The sequence below is a fragment of the Diceros bicornis genome, chromosome 27 (assembly GCF_020826845.1).
Source record: "Diceros bicornis minor isolate mBicDic1 chromosome 27, mDicBic1.mat.cur, whole genome shotgun sequence".
In the NCBI taxonomy this organism is placed as follows: domain Eukaryota; kingdom Metazoa; phylum Chordata; class Mammalia; order Perissodactyla; family Rhinocerotidae; genus Diceros; species Diceros bicornis.
Window position 1 is genome coordinate 44,220,059 of NC_080766.1, and position 22,571 is coordinate 44,242,629.

The following is a 22,571-nucleotide window of genomic DNA, read 5'->3' on the forward strand; positions in this document are numbered from 1 at the left end:
TTTAATAAAAGCAAGTATTAAACTATTTATTGGAAACTTGTTAAAAAGTAAGGCACGCCAAACTTCATGGTTTCCTTGAGGTTACAATTTTTGGCTGTTCTTAGTACTATTTCAGAAAAAAGCAGACGGACTGAGGCCGTCCTGCGGACACCCTGGCGCAGGCTCTATTCCGTGTGACAGGATTAAAGGCTCTTGTCTAACAAGTCCTAGCTCCACCTCCAGCTCCACAACCTCAATTCCAGAAGCAGTGTGATTTTACATATATACTACTGGATTAATACAAAGCTCACTGAAGTCTATTACAAACTCTTTTATGAATAAACAGTAGAAAAATTGCAGGCTGCTATAAAATATCTAGAATGTTTCATAATACTTTAAATTGACATCAAATGCTCAAGAAGTCAGAGAATTCGTTCGATTAGTTTCTTAGTGAAAATTTCAGGGTAGAAATTCACAGCACAGATCACATGGTTAAAAAGGTGCTGTTAAGGCATCTGGTGATGTTTTAATCACGTTGATCTGCCTGTGAACTTCGATCTCCACAGCGTGATACATTATGAGTAGAAAATGGAATGTACGTCACTCATTTTATGTGCCTGCTGACCTCCTTTCCCAAAGCTAAATGTTTTTCTAATTCAAGGCAATCTGGCAACTCGAACTATTTTCAGATTTAAGAAAGGCTGTTGACACAGTGACTTCATTGTCTGCTGCTGCCCCGGCCACGAAGCGCTCGGTCTGTTTACTGAAGCCACATATTCTGATCGGAAAGAAATGGAACCACCACATGTGGCCCCACAGAGCACCTGGAGGTGCTGACCACCTTGCAAGGAGCCGCTCTGAGGGAATTCTCACAGCTCGCCTGAGCCAAAGGCGCGCGGCTTGGGGCTGGGAGTCGTCTTATGAGCAGGACCATCAGTGTCTCCATGTGGTGCACGGGAATCTCTTGAGCTGGCCCTGGCCCCCTGCCTCCCGGGTGCAGAGCCCTGCAGAGGAGTTGGCTGGTGAATGGTCCCTTCTTCCTCCTGAGGGCGGACCTGTGGGCACCCTCGGCTACCATATGACCACCTCGCAGACAGCCTGCCAGGTAGGTAGAGTCTCAGAGACTCGGGAGAGCACTTCAGAGGCAGTGTGACCGCACCAGGGACCTGACACCTGCTGTCAATGGGGCTGAGAAGAAAGAGCAAGGCAGTCACAGCCTCTCCACCCCACCGCCGGCACACACTACCACCAGCAACTGCTCTGAGGGATGCTGTTTTAAAACTTCATTTATCATTCAAGTTTCCACTAGGAAAGTCTTGATGTTCTAGTACTAAACACAAACTAAAAAATCATCCAGCAAGTGGTCTGAACTTTGACAGTAAAGTTTTTTGATGAAATCTTTTAGGTGGGGGAATAAAATCCAAGAACTATTAAAAAACAAAAAAAGAAAAAAGATTTAAGGTGATGTTAACTACGCCTCAACGCCACTCAGTGAACCTGAGCTCAGGAAGGTTATCAGACTACGTCCTGACACTGTGTTCAACAGAGAGCCGCCTGAATTAACACGTGGGAGACTGTGGACACGGACACAGAGCTGCCGTCTGTGCTTTCACGAGGAAGTGATGGGGGACTGGTCAATTCTCCTGTGACACAAGTAAAGACAACCTTCCTTCGCGGCTTCGTGAAGCTTGCTAGTGAGCAGAGAGGAAGGCAAGACTTCCGCTGCTGCGATGGGAGAATGGAGAAAGAATCAGCCAGGCGTTAGTGTTGTTATGCAGTATAGTTTGCAATTACAAACTGAGAAGAGGAGTGGAATGTGCGCATTTCCTCCTCAAATTAAAAACAAAAACAGAAACAGAAACCCGACAGGCTCAGTGTCTCAGTGACTAAATACAGAACCAGAGAGAACAGGGCAGAAGCTCGCGGGGCCGCAGGGCAAGAGTAGGACGGTGCTCTTGGGGCAGCGTCCCTGCAGGCCCGCTTCCTCAAGGGCGGGGGCAGGCCAAGGCGGGGTCTCTGCTGACCGCTGTCCCGAAGAGAGGCTTTCGGACAGCTTGGCACACCGGGAAGTGCCCTTTAGTTGTTTTCAAATCGAGCATATGGGTTTTCTTCTTTAAACAAACCTGAAAACAAAACAGACTTGATTATAAATGCACTCAGCCAGTGGGAAACAGAACTCAAGAAAGCAATACAATTTTTATGCGAAGATTTACTGAGGCTGTAAGAAAAATGGTGTTCAAATCTAAGCAAGTTCAAATACTATGCTTAACCTCTTTTCAAAGTCAAACCACAGCTGACCTTAAAATCGAAATAAAACTTAATGAAAACAATAATTCTAAGAAAAACAGATCCTAAGAAATGAAGACTTTAAATTTCTTAATTTCTCTTTGAGAGAATCAGCAAATACGTCAAAATTTCTTCCCACAGTGGTTGGCTAATGCTATACAGAAAAAAACAAAACCAAACCACCTGACTTTATATGTCCTTATAAATGCTGACTAACTTATAGAATTAAGGCTGCAAAAAGAACTAAGGTGACCATGAATTTAACTGTCAAGTGTTACGACATAACTGTGATAAAGTGTGTATTTAACCATAAAAGGAAATCTACGGTGCTTTTCTCTTTGCATTGAGGGAACACACACACTCTCCCTCTCTTAAAAAATCTGTATAATATACCAAACTTCTCTGGAGCCACTGCCACAAATCTCCTTACTGCAGGTTCTTTTGTGTGGGGGGAAGGGGTGGGGAACAGATGAGAGCAGAGGAGGAGGCGGGGCTGCACAGAGGATGCTCATCTGGTGCCTCCCTCCTGCTGGAGGACAGAGGGCCCCGGCCTGGGGAGGAAGGGCACAGGCTGCTTCAGTACAGAGTGCTCATGTGCCAAATGCCAACACAAGCAGTCTTGTTCAGGGCTGGTTGAAAAAACAAACAGCTCCTGGCTCTCCTTCGAGCGTAGAGGGAACAACAGAGGTAAACTTTTCTGTGATAAGGAAATCACGCCCCTTCTAACACTGAGAGAACGGTGTTGTGGGCGCTGGTATTTAGGGTGTTAACTGAACCAAGCGCGCTCACATGCCTTCCTCCCCCGACACCGCGGGCTCCAGGAAGTCTTCCTGGTAGCTGGGCCTTCCAAAGTCCAGGCTGTTCACTGGGCTGTACTATAAACTGGCTTGACAAGTTCCTTTGACCAGTGCAATTAAAGGTCAAATTAACCATCGACACAGTAGGAACAAAGCAAATCAGTGCACTGTTACAGAAAATGCCACCTCCACTGAGAGCCTGGCCCAGGCCGACCCGGTCTTGCACACGCAGAGAGTTGGGGTGCAGCAAAGGTGGGAGACCTCACACGCCGCTTGTGCTTGGCAGTAAAAAGCCCTCTGCTGGGGCCGGCCCGGTGGCGCAAGCGGTTAAGTGCGCGCGCTCCGCTGCGGCGGCCCGGGGTTCGCTGGTTCGGATCCCGGGCGCGCACCGAAGTACTGCTTGGTAAGCCATGCTGTGGTGGCGTCCCATATAAAGTGGAGGAAGATAGGCACCGATGTTAGCCCAGGGCCGTCTTCCTCAGCAAAAAAAGAGGAGGATTGGCGGATGTTAGCTCAGGGCTGATCTCCTCACAAAAAAAAAAAAAAAAAAAAAAAAAAAGCCCTCTGCTGAGTGTGTGTGCATAGGTTCCTCTTGTCTTTTATTTACATTAATGTTAATCAGATGCCAAAAAGCCCCCTTTGACACTTTCAATTTCGTGGAAACCAAGCTCCCCCCAGCCCAGGGGAGTGCCCACTGATGCTTGGTGGGCACCAGTCTGCACCCAGGCAGAGACGCCCAGGGAGGGAGGGAGGGCGACACACTGAGGCTACTTGACAAGGGAATTTCACCTGGGAACCCATCACTACCCAGGCCGGGGACCCGGGAAAACGGGTCAGCGGAGGACAGGACACCGGGGTTAGTGCCGTGGGCACGAACACACGGGGAAAGGCTCTATCAGCCATTGGACGTCTCGCCTTACACAGGAGACCCAGCAGCAGGGGCAGCCTCGGACCCCGGAACCAACACCTGGAGGCGGAACCTGGGTCCAGAGCATGAGGGTGTGACCTTCGGAGGACGTCAGTATAGACCGGGAGAAGGACGTCCAGCCAGTGGGCCAAGCTGAATCAACGTGCACAGCCCAGAGCCCCAAAAGCCCCTGCAGAGGGAAGTGAGCCTTCTGGATTGACCACATTAGTGAGTAGGATCCTAAAATACCACTGAAATATGTATTTCCTTATGCAAACAGAGGACTTCAAAGTGAGTGCATCAGTTGGAAAAGATTTTGACATCTCCCTGATCGATTTAGCTATTAGCACAGCTGCCTGGCTCACTTAACATGTGGCGCGCGATGCTCAGGTTACGAGGTCAAGGGAAGCATAGCAGCTCAGGCTGGGCCGTCATCGCCGAGGGCCGAGCAGTCACCGAGCAGGAGCAGAAACGCTCATGTTGTCCATGGACATGGAAATCAGCACGGAACCCACTCAACACAAGAGCAGATTTAGTGCTCTCAAACACTGAACAAACAGTCACACCCCCAAACTCTCCAAACAGAAATCAAAACCAAACCAGGACAGAACACCTAGGCAACAGGGAAAGCAGTGGCAGGCCCTCAGTTTTGCTTGACGCTTTCACAAAGGAATGTGCCTGCCACACCCAGAGGTCGGGAGAGAGCAACACACACAGGGTGAAGGGACGGCAGGGGAGACAGAGACCCCAGCCCTGCAGTTCCTCGGGCCACCACACCTTAGGGAAAAGACGACGACAGAACAGACAGGGGCCACAGCGGCCACGGTGAAGTGCCAGTGCTTCACGAGCAAACAAGCATCCAGGAGAAGTATGGTTGAGAAAGATATTCTGAGGCTTCATCTTCCCAGACATTCAGGCGAATTAGTTCACTACAGTTTCACTAAAAAGCCAGCTGCTTTTCCCAGGAGAGACGTCTTTCTGTGCCTGTGGACGAACCCAGAGAAGGATGCCACAGCCCAAATCCTACAGCCAGACCTCACGAGGCTTCACTAACGACAAAGACGGCTTGGCATCGGTTCCTAACCAATTACAGTGGAGAGTCAATCCATCCTTACCATATTTTCTCCTGATTTCATCATGTCTTGACTTCATCTCTGCTCTCCTAAAAACAAAGAAATTTCATTTAGCACCAAAATACAATGTGATTTAAAAAGATGTACCTTTTGTTTCCTTCAGCAGAAGACACTGTGGGTGTATTCTTATCTCCCAGAATGAAAGTGGGGGACGAGCTAAGCCATGGGGCTACACTCCCATTAGGACAGGTGGGGTGACAATGACCACAATTTTCTGAGGCTGCTCCAATATTGTGTCACTCTTTATTTCAATAAAAGCAATTCAAGTGTCTGATAGCGTGATTTTTAAAAACTTTTTTTATATGAAGAAAATGTACCGATCAGTAAAAACCTCATGCTGGGTTCTGAAGATGTTTGGGAACATGTGATTGTTAGTTTTTATTTAGGGTCACGTGGCTTCAGGGTGACAGCATGGAAACTTGTCCAGCCTTAAGCCTCACCAGCTGCTGGCCTGACCATCAGCACCTCCCTGAGCCACTACCCTGTCCCTTGTTGGGCAGGGAAGAGTGACCCACCTCACCGCCGCCAAGGGCTGTCTTGCGGCCCCATCATACACACTCTCAAAGTGTGTATCATACACACACTCATCATACACACCCCATCATACACACACTCAAAGTGCTCTATAACCAGGAAAGTGCTGTTCATCAGAGCACTGGCGACACATGAGAGCCAACCTGGCCCTGGGCACCAGTCACCAGGCAGGCAGGTGACCCCAATCAAATGCTTTCCTCCCTCTCTGCGCCACCGCCTGCTCACCGTAAATGGGCGGCTGGGCAAACCGCCTCAAAGGACCCGCCCCTGCCACCCTGAGAACCAACAGCCACGGACTCGTCAACAGGACCCCTCCGCCAGCTGCAACCCTCATTTATCCGACTCGTGGAAACAGACAGGAAGCCGCACGCCGTGACACCCAAGCAGGGGCTACTTGCTAGGGCCCCCGCACAGTTTCTCACCTTTTATACCACAAAACAGAAAACCCCACAGACGCTCAGCACACTCTTAATTTTTAAAAGTGGAGAAAGATCGTGACTTACAAAAGTCGCTTTCCACTGCCTTCCAGATCTGAGTCTCCTTGAAGTGAACTCGTCCCAAATGGGAATTCATGCGTGACCTCACCTTTCCTCCTGCCGTATCCTCCTCTCTTCTCGCTCGCGCATGGCCTTCTCCTCACTCTTGTCTGGCTTCCGGCTCCTCTTCCTCTGGCAGCAGCAGCAGCAGCAGATGGCGATGCCCAGGAGGATGGCTCCCCCCAACACCGACATGGCAATAATCAATGCCTCGAAGTTCACTGGAAATTCAGGCGTGCAGTTAGAACCGGAGGGACCCCAGCACTAAAAGCACCACTCCCTCCTGGCAGCGAGTTATCTTAGAACAAGGAGCACAAGTGGGGTTCCCCCTCAGCCGGCTGAAGGGACTGGGGCTTGGAGAGCCTGAGGCTGAGCACCCCAGGCAGGCAGCCCGCGGAGAGCAGGCAGGCCTGCCAGGAGTCTTCTTCCAGATACATATTCGTGCCTTATTTACAGTCGATCAATTAACCACAATGGAGAGGAGTTACAGGGCAGATCTCCTCACCACCTGATACTGAAAAGATGTTTCAAGCCTGAGATAAGTTAATAAAAGCAAAAAGAGAACACTCAGCTGTGTATTTAGACTCCCCTGAGACATCTAAACTGCATTTCGTGAAACTCCCAGAAACACAGTCAAGCTTGAGGCAGCTTATTTGCTTATTTAGATCAAAGTCAAGAGCATTATAGGTTTCCCAGCAGGAACACACTTCCGACCACGGCCTGCAGGAGGAAGGACCCTGGAGCCTCAGGACAGCTGGGTTACCCTCCTCTTAGGGGACTGAAAACGGCCAACCAACCAGCATCAAGTGATTTTATGATTTCCTGTCAAGACCAGACTTCAGAGACAAATACAAACTTAAAACAAGTTTTATAATTCTTTTCAATTTCTCTTAAGGATTTATACAGTAAAACCAGTCAATATTTTTCTATTCAATTCAATTCAAGCCAGAGTCAATCAAAGAACATGCCGATACCGTTTTTGCAAATGTGTTTTCAGTCATCCAATTAAAACAGCCACTGAAGACTTGCCAGAGCAAACTCCGCCCTGGACAGTGGCGTCACCACCACATGCACATCCCACAGCAGCTGGATTTGTCTCCTGAAACAGAAGTTAACATCATGCCCCCACACAGAGCTGACCAGCTCTACTCTCACTGGTTTCTGGGCTGTGCTGGGGCAGTGTCTGTAGGGCGAGTGTTCTGCCTGGAGGAGGGGGGCTGACATCGAGTGCCCTGGTGCCTCCCCACTGTCCCTGCGTGGACCCTGAGATACACACGTTAGGTTGGCTGCTGGCTTCACACACTCACTTGTCATTTACTCGAGTATTTTAAAAATCAGGAACAGGTCTTAAATCTGATCAAATGCCTTCTGAGCTTCTAATCATGTGTTTTTTTTTCTTTTGACCTGTTCTGAAGTGCTAGAATCGCAAGAAATAGTAGTGATAGGTATAATTAGAAAGGAGACCTTCACTAGCAGATGGTATAACTTTTTGACTACAGAACTCTAGAATAATCAAGTTTAAAAACCAGTAAGATACCTGGCTCTAAAATCTGTTTACTCCAAAACAGCTTTAGTGTTATTTGAAAGAATAAAAGGCACCTGTGTCGTGAGGCCTGAAATGAGTAGTAAGTGCTGCCTGGACACCTGGTGAAACCAGGAGGGCCTCCAACAGTCCAACCACATTCCCCTCCCCACTCTGCTCCCGCAGATGAGGCCCGAGCCAAACAACCCTCCCTACCGTGGAGACCAGGAGCAGCGCCTGCTTATCCCTGAGTAGCAGGCTCCGGTTCCACGCCAGACTCGGAATGAAACAAGCCCAGCATATCTTTCTTGGGAACCAGGGGGCACCACACCCTCTTGTCACTACAGAGCCTGCCTCCCACAGCCCCTGGCTCATTCTCCCGTGTGACCCTGTGTCACGTGCGGTGTCTCCCTCCCCCGGGCTGTGACTATACATCACTAATAAACTGCTGGGGGTCCCATCTGTCCAGTGTTGGGTGTCATGTGTTCAGCCATCCCCATAGCCCTAGGGCAGGAATTTCATTTTACAAGAGAATTATCAAAAATGCCTGACATTTGAAAAGGTGCTCAACACCAGTTATCAGAGAAATGCAAACTAAAACCACAATGAGATACAACTTCACACCCACCAGATGGACTAAAATGAAGATGACTGATTACCCCAAGTGTTGACAGAGGCATGGAACAACTGGAACTTCCACATTGCTTGGAGGAGTGTAAACTGGTACAGCTGCTCTTGAAAAATGTTTGGCAGTTTAACCTAATAAGGCTAAACATTAATGTATGCCATGATCCAGCAATTCCGCTCCGACATACATGCCCAGTGGAAGACAGTGCTGGTGCCCACCCCACACAGGAATTCCAGTGCTGCTGTACACAACCCAAATGCCCACCAGCAGTAGAAAGGATAAATGCCTGTGGAACACTGCACAGCAATGAGACAAACTGGTGCATGTGACATCACCAGTCTTAGATTCCTGCTGAATGAGAAGTCAGATACAGCAGCAAATGGTCTCCTTTCTATGGAAGGCAGGAACCAGCGGCACTAATCCCTGAGGGAAAGTCAGTACAGTGGTTACGCATGGGGTCCTGGCAGGGACAGGCCGTCAGCGCTGGAAATGGTCTATATATTTTGCTGAGTGGTGATTACCTATATACCTATGTAAAAGTTCACTGACTACATGTATGTATATATACATGTGTGTTTATGTTCTATAGACTATAGTCTACAGAGAGGGAGACTTAAGAAGTGCGCATTTCATGAGAAGTTACGCCTCAATTTAAAAACATCTTAACAGTTAATGCTCAAAATGCCAAGGGTTCCCGGGTCCACGCATTGCCTCCGTGGAACAGATGGTGAGGAAACGCTCCATGGAGAAGATAGCCATCTTCTGATATGGAAGCAGAGGGCAGTGAGGCCCAGCGAAGCCGTTCTGGTTGGAGGATGGCAGAGAGAATGGCCAGCTGGGTGGATGTGATGGACGTGTGTGCACACACACACACCAAGTGTCCCACAACCACACAGACTTCTGGATTCCCTGGGGCTCCGACCCCAGAAGTGAGCTGTTTCAGATGCAGGCAGACGGATTCTCAGATGGAAATCAATTAGAAAAAAGACAGACAAATAAGGAATAAGCTGCAGATGGATCCGAGACGCACACACACAAAATGAATCATCCAAGTGCTCTAAGAAAACACTGGCTCCTTTCCCACCAGGAGGCCAGGTGGCCTCTGTATGACCCCAGGACCTGAAGCCATAAAGGGAAAGATTAATAAACCCATCTACATAAAAATGAACCCCATGCAGCAAAGCACACCACAAACGAACTTAAAACGGCAAACTAGGAAACAGTTTGGACCTCATCAAGGGCTGATTTCTCTAACGAAAGAATCCCTGTAAAGTCAACCACACGAGGACGGAAAGAGACACGTGAGACACGGCAGGGCCATGGCCTTGCTGAGCAGGGACTCCTAACTCAGGGAGTCGCGGCCCCCATGGGAACCTGCAGGAGGGGTCAAGGAGGCACACGAACACCGAGACATAGTGTGCTGAGACGTCCAAAAAGCCTCAAGCTCGCCTCACCCCCTCGGCCTTGACAGTGGGCTGCCAAATCCCGGGGACCCCCGCTGTTTTCCCAGACAGCTCGAGCTCTCACTGGCTTCCCGCCTTCCCACTGGGAACATCAGAGAACCACTGGGAGTGTGTTTTCTGGCAGCTTATGTGAACTGGGCACAACTAGAATTTTTAAACCAGCACTGATCTTGCAAGAAGCCAATGAAAACAATGACTTACCCCAGCAAACGCCCCAGCGTGCAGAACTCAGCTTACAGAGAGACCCAGGAGGCAGGACTTTTGTCACTGGGTAGTCCAGGCACGCCTTGTTGGTGTTGCACCAGAGACACTGAAAGAGACGGATGACAGATGACATCAGAAATGCAATGTAAACACCAAAGGACCAGACTGCCCAGGATCCGACCCCTGCTACCACCTCTACCACCAACCGCAGTGTCCGCATCCCCTTGGGGACTGCAGTGACCTTTGCCCCCACCCCAACACAGTGGCTCAACACCATCCTGCTCAACAAGGCCATGTCACTCAAACCTCTTCCACTAGGCACCCTGCCCGGCCATGCAGCCTCCATGCTGGTCCTGAAAGCTACAGGTGGCTCCTGGCCCCAGGCCCTGGGCCTTTGCACGACCTGCTCCTTCTGCCTGGAGCTCCCTAGACACGTGTGGCTCCTTGAACTCCTCCAGGAGGCCTACCCTGAGCAATCTACTTAAAACTGCCCCCACTTCCCCATGCCCCTCCCTCACCTCCATCCTTTCCACAGCACCACCACCTGCTAACACACTGTGCACGTGCATGCCAGGCCAATCTTGGCTGCTCTGCAGGAGGGCAGGCACTGGTGCGCTTCACTGAAGTATCCCGGGAAGACGAGACCAAGCCTGGAGAGCTCATTAAGTATCTGTTTTGTGGACTTTTGGTAATCACTATGTAAAGATCCTACCTTTGACCTCTGCAACTGCACTGAGTGGGCAGCGTTATCTTTAAGACATGCAACTAAAGCTCAAAGGCATCTGCCCAGAACTGGAGAGCCGGAGGGAACCTTGCAGATGCTCTGGTCTGAGTCCCTAAGATGCCAGGGGCGAGGTGGACAAGGTGCAGAGACACTGCCATTACACCAGCGCACAGGAGCCCACAGCTGTGGCCCTGCGGCCATGACAGCGTTCCCCAAGCCGGGTGGACGCTGGCAGCCAGGGAAGTGCGGGTCAGGCAGCACCCAACCCAGGTGCTGACCAAAGCCCAGGTCAGGACTTTGTTGGTATTTTAAATCTCAAAGGTAACAGTTCCAGTTTTTTTCTTTGCGTTTTTAACAGGACAGAAATCATGGTGTTTCTCCCCCAGGTGAGGGTGACAGTGTATCACAGAGACATCAAACGCAGACCTGGGCCTCCCCAGGGCTACTGACCCAGCGCCCACTTCAGTGTCTTCTGTTTAAAATGGTTTAGAGCGTACTAAACAAACAGCAGTAAAACCTTTATTTTGGCCACTCAAGAATATCTTCCATTTTAGCGGTTCTGTCCTGGGTTAATAATTTTTGGTAAATCCTCCATTTTCAAATAGCTCAAGTTTTAAATGTCTAATTTTCCATGTTTATATGACAGTTTTACCAAAAGCCATAGGAGTTCACTAGGATAAATTCTCTTTTGTGGTTTTGTTGTGGTTGCTTATTTTTGTGTGTTTTAGATTAATGAAGTAATACACAAATATGAACAACTCAGGCGGCACCCACAGGACAGCGTGCCCTCAGCCGCCCTTCTAGCCTGCTCAGGCTCCTCGTCAGGCCTCCCTCCACACCTCCCTCCAGAAACCAGTATGACTCCAGGGTGGGCACGTGCAGGTCTGTCCCTCACCCTGGCTTTCATCCCCACGTCCGTGTGCACCTCTGCACCCTGCATTTCTGACTCGATCTGTCTGGGTTCAGAGTGGGGGTCAGGCCTTCAGCTGAAGTGTCCACCCCACTGTGGTCTGTGCACATCCCTCAGCTGCAGTGTGCCTCGGATACCTCGATCATACTCCCTCCCAGAAAGGCAAACCGGACAAGGCTGCAGAAGTGCTCTCAGAACTGCAAGGCAAAGCAGAGCACTGAGCTGTTTTATGGCAGAAATGACTTCCAATAGAAAAATCCGGAGACTAAAGAGAAGCACCATCAAAAAAACACCACCTGTAAGGACCAGACCACCTGAGCAAGTTCAGCGTTAGCAATGGCAAGATCGGAAACTGTAGTAAGGGCTCCTTCAATTTTTAATCAGCAAACGCAAGTATGCACCTAAGTGCCACCTCCTGACACGGTATGTCTGGAACCTACAACACTGCCCCATGGGGTGGAGTTCTCTTTTAAAAACACAGCTAACGTCTTAGAGCAGAAATCATCTGATAAATCTCTCCTGACCTGTCTCATGCATCAAACCCCACTGCCAGGGAAAGAAAACCCCAGGCTATGTGGTTAATTCTAAAACCCGACTGGAGGGAGGGGGGCGGCCTCCCCCAGAGTCCCCAGGCCTAGGCCCCACAGAAGGTTGTTTTCTCTCCTAGCCATCCCCGCCCCGGGCCAGCTTCCTCGGCTTCTCAACGCTGACCACACCACGCCCCGGGCTGTGGTGAAACAGGGCTGGAGACTCGCAGCGAGGTGCTGCTGAATCGGGAGCAGCCAAGAGGGGCAGCAGCAGGACCCTAACAAGGCAGCTGTTCCCACAAATCCTCTACGGGCTCGGGGGGCGGGGAGGACAAGTTTCCCCAGCATCACTCTCTACTTCTCCTGACAGCCAGCTGCACATACACCTACGTGTTAGATCCCAGGACAACCCATCTGGACGTGATCCCCACGAGCCTCGGGCCTGTGCTACCCTCTTGAGTAGCTACCCTCTTGCTCAAGGTCACACAGGGACTTAAAAGAACTGGGGACATCATCTGAACATCCCAGCTCGGAGTCTTCCCTAGTGCAGTTTCCGATCTTCCCTCCCAGCTATGGACTGACCCTGACCCCACTGACTAGATGCCCTCTATGACCCTCACTGATCGGACCGCATGCATCTCTCCTTGCTCTCACCCCTTCTCCAACACCTGACAACTGATGGAGAACATGGGATACACACTCTTAAGACTGTGGTTCAAGGTTATGGGCAGCCCTCCTGGCAGGGCCCTTAGGAGAGCTGAACTCGCAGCTCAGTTCAGGGCAGTGAAAATGCTCTGTGTGATATTATAATGATGGATACATGTCATTCTACATTTGTCCAAGGTGGTGGATGGGAAGGGCTCTGGGCACTCCCCTCCATGTCTCAGGGGCCCATCTGCAAAATGGAGCCACAGCCCCTGCCCCCAAGGCCTCTACGGTCTATTGACACCTGCAGAAAAGCCCTGGTCACAGGTTAACAGTCATAGATTAGAGGCCACTTATGAGCCCCAGCCCAGCGTGCGTCCTCCCTGCTCCCCTCTCCCCGACCCCTCCTGCTTCTGAACACCACGCTCACCCAACGCCAAGCCCGCCGGCCTCAGCGAGGCCTGAGGCTTCCCAACCAGCTTGCACATGTTTCCAGCCACGGGGGCCCGACTTACACATCTTATAATCCTGATCACCTGCTTCGGGAGTTTGATAATCCATATTAATGATGCTCAGGATGGTTATGTGCAGTTCTCATGAGACGTTTAATATGCCCAAGAAAGGCTAAAAGAGTATTTAATACCTACCATGAAAAATACCTCCACACACCCCAAAGAGCAGAACCCCTGACACACACTGACCCTCTGGAGTGAGAGGAAGTGGGCTGTTTTAGGACCCGTGCTGACCCCGGGGCTACTTACAGAGACGTTTCTCAGGCATTCTTCACAGGTTCTGTTTGTGTTCTGAGAACAAGCTGCAGGGAGAAGAACACAGACCACTGAGGACCATGCAGCGTCAGCGTCAGCATCAGCCAGGAGGGCAGGGTTGGGGGGGTGGGGTGGAATATCTCCTCCCGGCCCCAAGAGCAGCACGCACAGGTTCCTGCCTGCAAGGGGTCTTCCAGGAAAGAGGACTCAGCACACAAAGGTAACGCTTTCCCCATCTCACCCTCAGGGGCGGAGCTGCTGTTAGGAACCACTACTACGAATCGCTGAGGCCTCCTGGCTCATGAGAGAGACTCTCTGGAACCCAAGTCCACAGCAAGGCCAGGCCCCAGCCCCTGACAGGCACCCCCCCCAGGCAGGGATATACTCCTAGCACCCGAGAGAGAAGCTGGTTCCAATCCTGAGGAGTACCCCAGGGCTCTAGCCACTGTTCACAGTACTGTTGATACAGGAAGGGGTCATACCCCACACAGCTGACAGCTCTGGAACTCAAGCTAATGAGAAGTAAAGAACTACTGTACGAATACAGAACCCCCAATACACTATCAAGCAGCTGCTATTTACCCCACATCACCCCTTAAACACACACACACTTTTAAAAGTCTCTGTGCACAACCTCATTAGTCACCAGGAATCACAAAATACCCACCAGAATGGCTAAAATTAAAACGATTGACAATACTAAATGTTGACGAGGATATAAAGCAAATGGGAACTCTACTCTCACAGTGTTGGGGGGAAGGCAAAATGGTTCAACCACTTGAAGAAAAGGCCTGGCATCTGCTCAGTAAACAGACATGTGTCTACCTTATGACTCAGCAATTCCACACTTAACGTATTTTCCCCAAGAAAAATTAGAACACACACCCACAGGAAGACTTGTACAGGAGAGTTCACAGCAACTTACTTGGTAATAATAGCCAAAAGCTGAGAACTGCCCAGATGTCCATGTACAGGAGGATGGACACAGTGGGACAGTCACACAGTGGAACACTATGCAGCCATAAAAACTAGTGCACTGTGCACATAAAACACAGATGGGTCTTGAAAACATGGTGTGGATTAAAAGAAGGCTTCCACAAAAGACCACATCGCATGACGCCACGGAGATGCGGTTTGGGAACAGGTGAAACTCATCTACAGGCTAAAAAGGACAGTGGTGGCCTGGGCAACAACAGGTGGGAAAGGCCTGAACCTTCTGGAAAGAAGGCTGCGTTCTGGTGCTCGATAGGGGTCAGGGTCACACGGGTGCAACTCATCCACCAGCACAGGTAAGATTCCTGCATTTTATCGTATGTAAAATCTCAAGAGAAAAGACGAATGTTGAACTCTAGGTCACAACATGTGTGGTCAGGTCTGGGAGGAATGCGCGATGTGTGTCATTTACTTTAAAATGTGTTAACAGAAGCATGCGGGGTGACACGTGGACAGATGAGTACAACAAAATGTGAATGACAAAACTTGAGTATTGGGTATGTGAGAGTCCACTGTACAATTCTTTCAACTTTGCTGTATGTTTGAAGATTTTCATAACAAAATGCAGGAAAAAGAGCTTTAGCTTTAGGTTCCCATTTTATTCCTTGTGTTTCCCAGAGGGACTAATACATAGAGTACACTGGTGCTTACTTTGAAATGGCTGGGGGTTCTTCCAGTCGCCAGTCTAGTCCTCCTACATTCCATTTTCTAAATAAAGTCCTATTTTATTTGAAATGAAGCCCACTCTGTCACACATGATTCTACAGCAATTATAAAGCCGTATTCTTTGCAGAGTCTCTGGTGGTTGCTATCAGCTTTATGCTGAAGCTTATTTAAGCTACTTCACTCAGAACAAGATTTTATTTAGTCCTAGGAAGGTAAAGAAAATTGACAACCCCTGAAACACCTTGATTACTCCAAGCACTGCTGACAGGTGACAGTGGCACTTAGATAAGAACAGCACCGCTGACGTTTCAGTCCCCAGTGCCCTGGCACCGTGGGGAGGGTAGAAGCCAGGGTGGAGCTGCAGAGGGCGAAGACCCCTGTGGTGCTGGGTGGCCAACTCCTGACTGAAAAACTCGCCTCCCAGCTCTGTCCACCTAAAGGACCTAGAAAAGACATGCATCCCTCAGCATGGGGCACAGGTGGTGCCCAGGTCTTGGTTTCTAGACACTGTTCCCCACTAAAAGGAACAAGGTCTCCTTGGAGAAACAGCTGATTCCAGAACCCGGGCAGAGAAAGGACCTGGGACAGCTTGCTATGCCAGAAAGTGGCACCAACTTATGGGTAAATGGCAAAAGGACCCAGAAGCCGGCTTGGAGGGGGTCCTCCTTGCCACATTGGGACAAATTAAACATCAAAGTGAGTGACAGTAATGGACTCGAATCTCTTGAATAGCCCATGAATTCACACTGACATGAAATAAACACAGAAAAGGCCAACTAGCAGGGGTAGAAGCTATGAGCCAAGAGCCTCCATTCCACAACCATCAGTCAACACGGACGCAAAGGCCACCGTGCCCTCTCGTGGAGTGGCAGGATACTTAGCCTCAAAGCACCTCCCCAGTTTAGTCATCACTTATGAAGAGAAAACAGCTCCTTAGAAGTGACCAAAGTACCAACACAGTAACCTGTGACCATACAACAATGGGACGAAGTGACAGCAGGTGCGTCCTGGGGGATGAAGGAGAAGGACAGTCACTGAGTGGTTGAATCCTGCCAAAACACACCTGAATCGAATCAGAGGAAACCAGACAAGACCGAATTGAGGGTCCTTCCACAAAGTGCCTTTCTGAAAACACAAACAGACTGAGGAGCTGTCCCAGGTGAATGGAGATGAAGAGACATGACAACTAAATGTAGCCCATGAGCCCGGATGGGGGGGGGACGGAAGGACATTACTGGGTAACTGGTAAACTGTACGTGGACGTACGTCAAGTCAAACATCGTACCCATGATAAATGTCCATATTTTGATCATTATATTTGTTATGTAAAAGAATGTCTTCGTTCTTAGGGGACACACTCTGGAGAATTTAGGGGTAAGGGGCCACACCACAATTTACTCTCAAACTCTCAAAAGTTTGGCTAAAAACTCAACAAGCAGACAGAGAGGGAGCAGCCAAGTAAACACTGCAAATGCTGGGAACAGAAAGGGGGTCAGGAATTCACTGTACTGTTTATTCCTTCAACTCTTCTGCAGCTTTGAAATTTTCCTAAATAGAGTTAGGCAGGAGAGACACAGTGGAACCACCTAACAAACCCACTCTCCAGTCCATTTTGAAAATTTCTACAAGAAAGGACGCACTTCCTTCTCATCAATCTTAATAGAGTGGCCAGAGGCAGCAGGCGTGACAAAGCACAGGAACTTTTTCATGGGAACTTTCATTTTTGAAGTCTTTTTGATAACTGGTCTTGTGTGAACTAAAACAACTGAGCTCCACATACACACCATAAACCCTGTCCACCCCAGGGCCTCTGGATTATGGGCCAGTTTGAGTCAACAGAGAGGTGAGGGAGGAGAAGGCCAAGGAAATTGCCTAGCCCCCCTCCTGCTCCCAGTGGGCCAAGAACAGGGCAGGTTTTCACCAGAGGGAGAAATGTCAACAGTTCTCACGAAAATAAGCTCAGAGCCAGGAAAAGGTCATTCCATTCTCTCCCTTGAAAACAGCACACTGTCTTGCCCAGTTAGAAAGGAAAAGACATTAACCATTTGCTACTGCTCCAAAGACAGGGAGCTTTACTTCTCTAAAAGGACACATACCCTATCTCATCATGGATAGGGAAAACCACGTGCTGAAAGTCAGATAAGTTAAAAAATGCCCTTGTGTTTCTTAGGTCTAACGCTGAATGTGAACGTCCTGACTTCTGAAGTCCTACGACCGAAAATCTTCAACTAAAAGAGTGTAATCATCAATAATTAGAGAACTTTCTCATGCACTTTGGAAATTAAATGAAAAGAAAAAAAAGTTCTTTAAGATACACTAACCCAGGACCATTTTTGAGTTTTTCCCTAAAGTTTCAGGTGAGTCAACTGATTAAGCACAAAAAGACACACACTAGCACGTGTAAAGACCTATATTTTTAAATAATAAGGAAATTAATAAGTGTATTATTTATCGTGCATGTGTCACACAACAGGCCGGAAGTCTGCAAGTGGCCGTGCCCCTGAGCAGTAGAACAAGCCCCTAGATCGGGCATGGTGCCTGCACCGCAGTGACAGAGGCACGGAGAGTCCTGCTCATCCTACCATCTCAGGAGAAAAGAAAGACATGGAGAGCATACTACAGATCAAAAACATGTACCGTGTGCCTACGTACCATACCATCCCGTACAACCTGCCCTGGCTCTCAGAGAGTAGTGGGCAGAAGAATACGGACCCCCTCCAAATCCAGCCCCCACTGTAAGGAGCAGTCCGGTGGACCCCCACCTCGCTGACCTGCACTGGCCACCACCAAGCTCCTTTGGATCCCTCTGTTTAGGACAACAGATTGAGGTCCTTTTAGGGGTCGTCTTCCCCCGGGATGTAAAGATGAAACTCTGGGATCGAGTCTGACCCCATACACAATTGGTGAGGTCCAGGGCCCATGAAGACTTCTTTAATTTAAAAAATTCCGCTCCAAAGATCTTCAATACCTCACAAGTTCCCAATGTCTCCTCTCCACCAAAGCATACAGGAAAACATCAGAAATTGTTGATTTTGTATTGCTGTGATGTATTCTTTGAATTTACATACTTGTGGTTAATTTTGTATGTCAACTTGAACGGGCTAAGGGATGCCCAGATAGCTGGTTTCACATCCTGTTTCAGGATGTGTCTGTGAGGGTGTTTCAAGGGAGATTAGCATCAGAATTGATAGACCAAGTAAACATTGCCCTCACCAATGCAGGTGGGCATCGTCCAAACTGTTGGGGGGCTCCAACAGAACAAAAGCAAGAGGAAGGATGAATTCACTTTTTGTTTGAGCTGGGACATCCATCTTGCCCTGTCCTCGGACATCGGTGCTCCTGGTTCTCAGGCCTTCGGACTCAGACTGGGACTTACACCCCTGGCTCCTCTGGTTCTCGGGCCTTCCTATTTGGACCCCACCAGCTCTCCTGGGTCTCCAGCTTACAGACGGCAGATCATGGGACTTCTTAGCCTCCATAGTCGTGTGACCTAGTCCCTTATAATAACTCTCTTTCTCTATAGCTGTGCATATCCTGTTGGTTCTGTTTCTCTGGAGAACCTTGACTAATGTGCTTGCAAGGAAGACAAAATAGTGTAGCCACATGCCCAAAGCATGACAAGTGGTGAAAATCTCGCACAAGCACAAACGGTGTGGGAGGGGGACCTCCATGCTGGAACAGCACCTCTCTCCAAGGAAAGGCGAATGCAGACCCCAGGGCACGGGGGCGTAAACACCATCCCAGCAGGACACCATTCCTCCCACTTGAAGGCACTGCTGACAAGAGAAACAACCGTCCACCCCCTCCCACCCACTGAAGACTTGGGGTGTACCCTGGGACAGAGAGGAATCCCTGTGAGCTGAAGGAAACAAGAGCAGCCTCCAGCTTCGTTGGTGGTAAGTGGAATGCCGTGTGGCTAGAGAAGCAGCTGCTTGTCACCTGAAATGCTAGAGTGATAGTCTGGTTCACCTCCCAGACCGTCACAGGACACTCCCACTCATCTCACACGGGGTCTCTGCAGCTTCAGAAGCCCAGGGCACCATGGAAAGCAGAGCAGCCAAACAGGAGGCTTCAGGGCGTTTCCAGACACGCCCACTCTGGTAAGGGCACCCCCCCCTCACACGCCCACTCTGGTAAGGGCATCCCCCCTCCCCCCAGCCATCGGTAATAAACACATTCTTTCGAAATCACAGGCTCTTGGCAGATAGCCATTCTGTTTGGTAAAAAGTATTCATTCCACGTTTGAGCTTAGAACTCAGTTTGGACCAAAAGTTCCCTATACAGTGCAACCTGACTGCTTCATTAACACACGCCAGGAGGCTGCACTGTGACCGTCACAGACACATACACACATACTCCTGGAAGTAGATTAGAGGACACTCAAGCAGTCCTGCCCTAGAATAAACGTTCAACAAGGTCACCTAGAGGAAAGGCACTGGGCTGTACTAAACCAAGCCTGGGCTGAGATCAGCTGAGGACAAACTGTCCCTTGTGCTGGGCCCCGGTCCATGCTACTTGTAAACATCATGAAACAGGTTAAGCAGCCTCCTGTGGCTCTGTTACCCACAACTAGTGATCACGTGGGGACTCCACACAGCAGTCAGAGAGGGACATTCTGCAACAGGTCCCACAACAGTCCCCAGCTTTAACCCTTCCCAGATTTCCACCAGCCTCCAGACAACCCATCAGGCCCTGCTCTGCCCACAGGAAGCCATCTCCAGCAATACTCAGTTTCTAGAACTCTTTGGGCCTCAGGTCGTGCACTTTTTTCCATGCACTCCCCTTATTCACCGCCCCCCCAGCCCCAATGGCTTGCTTTCTAGTCAGTCTCTCCAGGAACTCAGCTCAAGGATACATAAGAACCACCGGCTCAGCACCTGGCACAGGTGGTTAATAAAAACAGGTGGGATAAACCCATGAAGAACGCCCACTGCAGGTCTGGAGAGTGTGAAAAGGGATCAGCTGGCTTCCAGGTGGCAAATGCCACGGCCTGTGCTTTCCTGCCTTCACGACAGTCTTGGAGATCCTCGGAGGAATCTTCACGTGCGCGGTGAGGCTGGCCATAAGGGCCCCACCCAGGCCTCCCGCGTGAAGCAGGGCCCCGGGACATGAGCCCCGGCCCTCGCAACCCTCGACGGGCGTGGCCTGGACACCGGCCCCCCAATCTTTCCGAGGGTCGCGGTGAGCTTCAGCGAGAAAAGTGTGCTAAGCTAGGCCGCCACTGCAGGCCCGCGGAAACGCGCAGCACGGCCGGGCGCCATCTGGACCCCCTGACACACCCACGCTTGGGGCAGCCGCTCGGCCCCTTCTTTTCCCGTAGGCACATCCCGCTGCGGCTCCACCCGCCCGACGGGGCCAAAGGGTGGACCCGCGGCCGCCCCCGCAGACCGCAGCGCGCAGGGAGCAGCAACCCGGCGCGGCTGTGACCCCGTGACCCCACACCCCCTCCGCCCGACCCCACGACCCCGCCTCCCCCATATCCCCGCCCGACACCGCGCCCCCTCGTCCCCTCGGTCGACCCCATGACGCCGCGCCCCCTCCGCCCGCCCACATGACCCCGTGCCCCCTTGGCCGCCCTCACCCGCTCCGGGCTGCTCCTGCGCCGCGGCCGCCGGGAGGAGCAGCAGGACCAGCGCGGCGCCGCCGAGGCACAGTCCCCACCGCGGCGTCAGCCCACGGGGCCCGTCGGACGCCATGGTGGCTGGGGCCCCGCCGGTCAGTCCGTCGGTCGGTCGGTCGTCGACCGGACGCACCACACCTCGGACAGCTGCCACGGAGCCTCTGCCCGGAAGCGCCGCGCGCCGGAAGTGGGCAGGGTGGCGGCGAGGCGAGTGCGCAGCCGCGCGCCCCTGCTCGCCCGTCCCTCGCCCTCCGGCGACCCCCACCCCCCGCAGCTCGCGTTCCCCGCCCCCTGGCGTCGCTCAGTGCGCCTGCGCGGCTGACGGGCGGCGGGCTCGCTGTGGCTCAGTGCGCATGCTCGGCTGGGAGGGGTGTTGGGGAGGGGGCGCGCCGTGGCCTTGCCTCTAAAGGGGCGGCGAAGGCTTGGAGATGGCTCTGGGGCTTGCTGGTGCCGCCGCCCCTCTTTGGTTGGTCCCGCGGGCCGTGCAGAGCCAACGCGGTCGGCGCCGACCCCCTGCCCGGAAGACCGTCGCCTCCGGCACCCTGGTCCCTGGACGCCCCCGTGGGCACGGCGCTCCCTCCGGGCCCACCCCCCAGGAGCCCGCCCGCCCCGGCTCCCTCGGCCATTAGTCGGATCCTCGCTGGGCATACTCCCGCTCCCTCGGAAATGGCCCTACTTAAACTTTGTCGGCTTTCAGATAGTAATGTTTGAGGATTTAGTTATTTATGTAGTTAAAAACATTTAAAACAACCTCAAACTTGGTGTAGACTTTTATTATTGAAACTTTCCTTTAGAGTCCTGAGAGAAGCTGCGTTTCTCGCTCTCACATGCCCATGGACCCCAGGACCCCAAACACTGGGATTGCGTGCTCCTCCCTGCCAGGACCCATCTTTGACCTTGTGGAAATAAGACAAACCTTAACTAAACCGGGTTGGGAAGGCCTGCAGGGGGAGCTCTCACCCCCATCACATCCTCAATTACACCAAACAGGAAGAGACTAGACTTGCATCTCCCACAGGAAGTACAACTACTTTACTACTGAAGGAAGACTTCTCTCCCCACCTGGGAGCGCCAGGCCAATGAGAAAGCCACAGCTCAGCCAATGAGAAACACTGTAGTTCATCCAATGAGAAGCCATTGCTGCCCTGATCTGTTTCTCTCCCCCAATGGACTTTCAGCCCCTCCCTCTCCCCCTATTTCTGTATAAAAGCAGCCCCCTCCTTTGTCCTCTGGATTTGTCTATGGGTTGCCACAGCTTGCGCATTCTGAGTTGCAATTCTTTTGGCTATTTCTGAATACACTCCTTTGGAGATAAAATAACAGGTGGTTTTGCCTTTTAAGTTGACAGCTCTGTGGAGAACTGCTCACGCTATGGTCACTTGTCACTCCATCACTTAGTGCCCTCTCTATGGTATTGGACCTTGTTGTTTAGTATCTTTAAATTCAGTAGTTAAAATACTGGCTTCTTTTTAAAGCTGTACAAGAAGTGATGCAAATATATAATGCAAGAGTCCAGTTGATTTCTTTTTAAGACTTTCCATAATCAAAGTAGAGTGAGGATTTGGTAATTGTTGAGTGGATTTGGGAATTGTTCAGGAAAGCAAGAGATGCGTCTCCTAAGCTTGGTCTGGTCAGTATGGCTGTCTGGACCATCCTGGTGAGAGCCCTCCCCTGGCTGGGTAGGAGCAGTCCTGGGATCAGCTAGTGATGTCTGCTGCATCGCTGTTGAG

At 50.9% G+C, this 22,571-nt stretch overlaps 1 protein-coding gene across 1 annotated transcript; it reads right to left on the reverse strand.

Moving 5' to 3' along the window:
• PTTG1IP (PTTG1 interacting protein) lies at positions 1-21,062 on the reverse strand. Its single transcript, XM_058523276.1, has 6 exons — positions 20,803-21,062; positions 13,557-13,609; positions 9,987-10,095; positions 6,222-6,393; positions 5,085-5,131; positions 1-2,102 (listed from the first exon to the last, which is right to left on the reverse strand). The coding sequence occupies exons 1-6, from the start codon at positions 20,915-20,917 to the stop codon at positions 2,056-2,058; spliced, it is 543 nt and encodes a 180-aa protein (XP_058379259.1). The 5' UTR covers positions 20,918-21,062; the 3' UTR covers positions 1-2,055.
• Positions 21,063-22,571: the final 1,509 nt, after the last annotated feature.